Source organism: Pteropus alecto, unplaced genomic scaffold (genome assembly GCF_000325575.1).
Source record: "Pteropus alecto unplaced genomic scaffold, ASM32557v1 scaffold146, whole genome shotgun sequence".
NCBI classification, from domain to species: domain Eukaryota; kingdom Metazoa; phylum Chordata; class Mammalia; order Chiroptera; family Pteropodidae; genus Pteropus; species Pteropus alecto.
The window spans coordinates 9358155-9364154 of NW_006442107.1; the positions used below are offsets into that span (position 1 = coordinate 9358155).

Consider the following 6000-nt stretch of genomic DNA (forward strand, 5'->3'; position numbering starts at 1 on the left):
GTGAAAAATTCTTCTCAAATTAGAAGTCTTAGAGAGAAATTCAACAACATATACTAGATCAGCTTCTGCAAATGCACTTCCAAATGTACTTTCAGAGGAGCACTAGCCAAATAGGCCTCTTTTACCTCAAAAATTAGTCTACTTATCTAAAAGGATTTAATTTTTCTGTATAAGTTAAAACAGCTTATTAGTATATTATCCTTAGTATCGAAGTCATACAGTTCTATAAGGTAATCACGAAAACCAACAATTATAGTAATGTTTCATAAATGTGTTAACAATAAATATTCTGAGTTTCCTTAATAAAATATTTAAGCTCGTTATTTTCACACTGCATTATGAATCCATTTGTATGCCCAAAGTACCAATAAAGTGTCTTGAATTGAAGATTATCTGGCACTTTTTGCTGATAGAAAAAGCTAAAAACATGCATCATAAAACAAGTTATTTAATAAAGTTGTAATATTTAGTTTATTAATCAAAGTCAATGTTTTAAAGACAAACATAAAATGTTTATCTGGTAGAATTTCTCATATAGGAAACTTGAAAAGCTCTGTACTTACCTCTAGATTTTCACCATCTGAACCTTCTTTTGTTTTAGATGCAGGAGGAGGGGAAGACACTGGAGGAAGAGGGCTGCTTATAATTTGGGAGCTGAAAAAATAATAGGAGATATCACTAATATGTAAAATATTCTGTCTACAAGAGGAGATACACATTTTTTAGCAGAGTTCACCTCAATTATGTCTGGTTAAGGTGTCACTTCCTAGCATTATGCTCTGGTAAAAGAGGCCCTGTCAGAGAATATGGGCCTCTTGGAAATGTATAGCAAGTCAGTGTATTAAAACTGTTGCTAAGTACTGTAGTTCCAAAAACAGAGCCCATTTTACTTTAACCCAGCATTTCAGCATTTCCTGAACATATCTGGCTACAAGGCCACCCCTATCTTTTTTTATCTTTTTAAAAAATATACAAATTAATGACCAGCAGACCATAATTTGGAAAGTATTGGTTTAGTTTACATCCTGTCATAAAATCTTAAATAGTCCTCTAAAAAAAAAAAAATTCTAGGTGCCATAAGTAAGGGGAAAATAAATTAGCATGATTAGAGACTAAAGGCTTCCAATCAATGTACAGCGGGAGAAAATGTAAAGGGTTTCTCTTCTCTTAAATATAGAAAAATATAAAACCACCTAGGGATGAAAAAAATGTTTCCTGTTTTTCAGTTCTTCTCCAAATAAAACACAGAAGAAAAACAGTATTAACATAATCATAAAGAAAAATTCAGAAATATAATCTTAAGCTCATGTGATAATTGAGAAAATTGGACGGATTCAGAAAATCTGAATTCTAGATTTTGTTTTGTCATTAACAAATCTCATGACCTTTACAAACAACTTGATACCACTGGGCCTCAGATTTCTCACCAAAAGTCCTAATTATTTCAAATTGTAAAATTTTGTGGAAAGCACAACAGCAAAGTAGAAAGAACAGGAGTCAACTCTACTATTTGCAGTCAACTCTACTATTGGCAAGGTATATGATTTTGGGCAATTTAGTTATTTTCTGGTTAAGACTTTCAAATCTGAATTTGGGATATGAATACCTACCTCAGAGCATTATTGGAACAAGTTACTGTATGTAGACCACCTCACAGTGTCTGCTACAGAAGTGAGTTCTTAATTGCTATTACTGTTAATAGCTGACTTAATTCAAGTAACATGCTATTTCTTTAGCATAACTACCAAAGAGGTGACAAGTAGCCAACAAAAATTTACAATAAAATATTCAAGTCCACTGGCATGCTCTGTCCTTCATTTTATTTTTGTATGAACAGTAAATAGTATCTAATACTTTCTGTGCTGTATGTGTCAGACACTTTTCTAAACATTTTATATACATTAACTCATTTAATCTTTCAACAATCCTTAAAGATCAGTTACTGTTGCTATATCCTCATTTTTACAATGAGAAACTGGGGCCACACAGAGAATATTTAACTTATACAGCTAGTAAGTGGTAGAGTTAAGATTTTAACTTAGGTATTCTGACTCGTAGGCTGCAAACACTGCTCTGTAACATAGTACTTCGTATTGTGAATGCATATGCTATATTCATTAGTAAAACTTCAAACTTAGTACGCACTAGGGTTTGGTACATCTAGGAAAAACAAAAAAGGAAAGAGCGTTTGAAAAGGGGAAAAGTTAGATTTGAAAATAAGTCCTCTCTGGATATCCATACCTATCTATTTCTGCAGAATTTATTCCAGAATTTGACACGCTCTCTGACACTGAACCCTGACTATCTTTTTTGGTAGGTTCTAATCCATTCTTTATATCATCAAAATTTTCATATTTGAGAGCTTGGACCAGCTGTAATAGGTACATCAACAAATCCTGGAAAACAAACAAAAAAATAAGCTAATATTAGAAAAACAAATGCAATGTGATTATAGACATAATTGATTCCTAAATATCAAGCTAGCAATTTTCTTTTATCTAGCACTTTTCAATTGTGTTACCTTTGGCAGGTTACTAGGAAACCTAACCTCTTGGTGTGTCTCATTGGGTCCTCATCTATAAAACAGATGTAATCATATAAGCCCTAGAGATGAGTTCTGAGGATTAAATCAGTTAACCGAAAAAAGTCACAGAATAGTGTTTGGCACAAAGAAAGTGGCCATTAAATGCCTTATTTAAAGTAGTATCCAAAAAAACAAAGGAAAAATTAAAACAAAAAAGGAGTTAGATGGTTCATGTAAAAGAAATTAATGATGGATCTTTTTTTAGCAATAGATCAGATAATGGCATTTTATGTCTAAGGTTACGTAAGAAACTCCAAATTTTCAAGTTTTTAAAGAATTTGTTTCATAATCTTTTCTAGTTAAAAATCTTGCATTCCTTTTTCTTCCTAAAAGCTTGGTTTTAAAGAATTTATGTTGCTTCTATACAAAAAATTTTATAAAACAGACATTTTAACACTTCTGGTTAAAGAAAATACTTTCCTCAGGACTACAATAATGGTTTGAAGAAAAATGCTTAAGCCTAAATTTCCCACACTTCTATTGATAATCAATGGGATAATTAGGACTAAAAAAGTGTCAACAAAGTAGCTTTTACTTTTCCGGGTATTCTCCTAATGTAAAAAAGTCTCTTTAGGTTTAATGTTTAGGATAAAAATATTTTCTATCTTACTCTATAAATATAGCTCTTAGCCCTTCCCAATGACTTTTAAGAAAACCCCCCAAATTTTTTTAAGTATCTATTATCTTCTAGTTCCAAATGTCAGTCACCTAGTTAGCCCCTCAAAGCTTGTAATTAGATAGTTTTGAGACTTTGCAACTATCAATTCAATTTCCGTCTCTTCTTTTAGTCCACAAATCAAGTTAAGTCCCTTGTAAAAATTTCATAGCATATGCTTTCCTTTCCTATTTGTAACAACTATAGCATTTGTAATTACCTGTTTATTTACTCTTTGTCTTTCCTACCATCTTATAAACACTATGAGGACAAAGACCACATCTCAACAACCTATTTTCCTTATTTAATATATTTTTTCATAATTTTTTCCTTACATTGACAGTCAACATTTTTATCATTACCCAAATACTGACAGAGTAATATAGGTGATTTCACCATTAAATATGATTTTTTTCCCAAAAAAAGTTAAATGAGAAGTTAACTGGCTTATTAATTCTTATTCAAATATCTCTTCAATCCATGTCAGTGGCCAGGAAAATCAAGTGACTTTATCAAAGCACTCCTATAGAGTACTGTTTCTAAAAACTTTTTAGTTGCAGCAATAAACATCTGATTTTCTATTATTTTATTTGAGTTATTGCATCTAATATCTATAGGTATGCTTCCATGCTTTTTCTTTAAAAAAAAAAAAAAAAGAATTCCATAACAGAATATTGATTAATATACTTAATGACAAGTAATCTTCTTGGGAGGTAATTCAGTTTCACTACTACCCTTGATTACCAAGGCACGCTTCAGAAATGCCACTGAATATATCACCTGTTATGTTTTTCCAATTACAGAAAAAAAAACAAAAACAAAAAATTTATCCTCTTTTTAAGTCACTCATCGCCATCTGATATGTTGGTCATCTGGTATTCTATATTCAAACTACACTTTCTTTCTTTTGTATGGAAATGAATTAACTGCAACAGTAAGTATAAAGTCTGTTTGCTCATTATATAGTCACATCTTCAAAAATATAAAATTCCTCCAAGCATAAAGGACATAAGCATACAAGTAAAACGAAGAAAAAAAAATCAGGTTAACATCTCAGGCAAGTCAATAAAAATTTCTCAAGAACTATGAAATATTATTTAGATAGTGATCACCATTTTTCTCAAGAACACGTTAATTCTAATGCTTCAGAGTGCAAATGCAAAGTCTCATGTCAAATTCACTCTCACTTCTTAATTAAAAGTGACTCTTCATATAGGCATTTACAGTTGGAGACATGGGTCCTGATCTTGCCTCACAGACAGCCACATATATCCCACACGGCGGTTAAAGTGAAACACTTTATATTTTTCCTGTACGTTCCAGTTACCGTCCCTTTGCTCATATTGCTCTTTCTATTTGGAATGTAAACTCATGTCCAACTGTGCAAGTTCTACTCTCCCTTCAATATTTATCTCAAATGCCACTTCCTTTTGAAATTCTAATGGGGAATCTCTTATTTTGAGCCACACAGCAAACAATAAGAAATATGGTTTTAAAAATTTCTTAAGTATAATATTAGCAAGTCTAATTCAAAAAGGTATTAAGAGATTGAGTAAGTTTTATTTTACAAATGTACAGCTGGTATAACATTAGGATATCTATCATTACAGATTTCATATTTAGTATATATTATATACTGATGTTTTTCAGAGAGCATGATGTTAAGACCTACAGAAAAGTAGGAACCCACCTAAACCTATTAGAATAAGGGAAATCACTAAACTGACAAGGTAAAATATAAATATTAAAACAAAAACATAGTTTTGCATTTAACTAACAAAAATAGGAGATAAAAGTGGTTCATAATAGCAATATAATTGTCACAGAATAAATTTAATTTAAAAAATGCATAAAATTTTTTTTAAAATTGCAACTTGAATAAAAAAATCATGTCTCCAGAAAGAAGATTCAGTATCATATGGATGTCAATTTTTTCCTCATAAAAATTTAATGTGATTCCACTTAAAATTTTGGTGGCATTTTAAGAAAATGATAGAATTATTTTAAGTCTTGGAAAGAATAAATGTACAAAAATTATAAAACTTGGAAAAAGAACAAAGGAAGAGGATTTGTCCAATCATATGTATAAAGGTATTATAAAGCAACTGTAATTTTTAGAAGCATAATACAAACACACACAAAAAAAGATATTTGTAGAGAATTATCAGTAAAATGTAAAAGGCATATATATTTTGACTTAATAATTCCAATGCAAGCCTCTTATTCAAGACTATAGAAAAAATATATACACGTTTGTTCACTAAAATACAGTTTTGCAAGACTGAAAATAACATAATTGCCTATCAGAAGAATCTGACAGGTTAAATAAATTATAAAATATATTTGCAGTAAAATATGCTACTGTTAAAAATAAGATGTCCATAAAGTCTAAGCTAAGACAAAGCATTTTTTTTTTTTTACAAATTAAACATGCCCCTGATATCATTTGCCTTGATATTCATTTGCCTGTTTCCAGACTTTAGGACACCAAATATATGTGTTGATAATGAAAAAATGTCCAAGATTATATTGTTCAATCAGTAAATCAAGTTTTTGGCAATATAAGATGTTCCTATTCAAGTTAATTTTAAAAAGAGTGTCTATATTGTACATGCATACATATGCTTACAATTTGCAGAGAGAATATATGGAAAGATAAATGAGTGGCTACCCTTCTAGGGATAAGAAATGACTAGAGGAGTGGGGCTGTCAAAAGAGTATTACTTTCTACACTATTTCTTTCACAATTAAAAGGCGAAGT

The 6000-nt window shown here is 30.5% G+C and overlaps 1 protein-coding gene across 1 annotated transcript in view; it reads right to left on the reverse strand.

The window, feature by feature from the left end:
- PIK3C3 (phosphatidylinositol 3-kinase catalytic subunit type 3) overlaps positions 1 to 6000 on the reverse strand; it is a 123981-nt gene that overhangs the window by 63155 nt on the left and 54826 nt on the right. The window contains exons 12-13 of the mRNA XM_015595640.2: positions 2242 to 2396; positions 564 to 654 (exon numbers count right to left, since the gene is read on the reverse strand). Coding sequence (XP_015451126.1) covers positions 564 to 654; positions 2242 to 2396 — 246 coding nt within the window. The remainder of the gene's footprint in view (positions 1 to 563; positions 655 to 2241; positions 2397 to 6000) is intronic.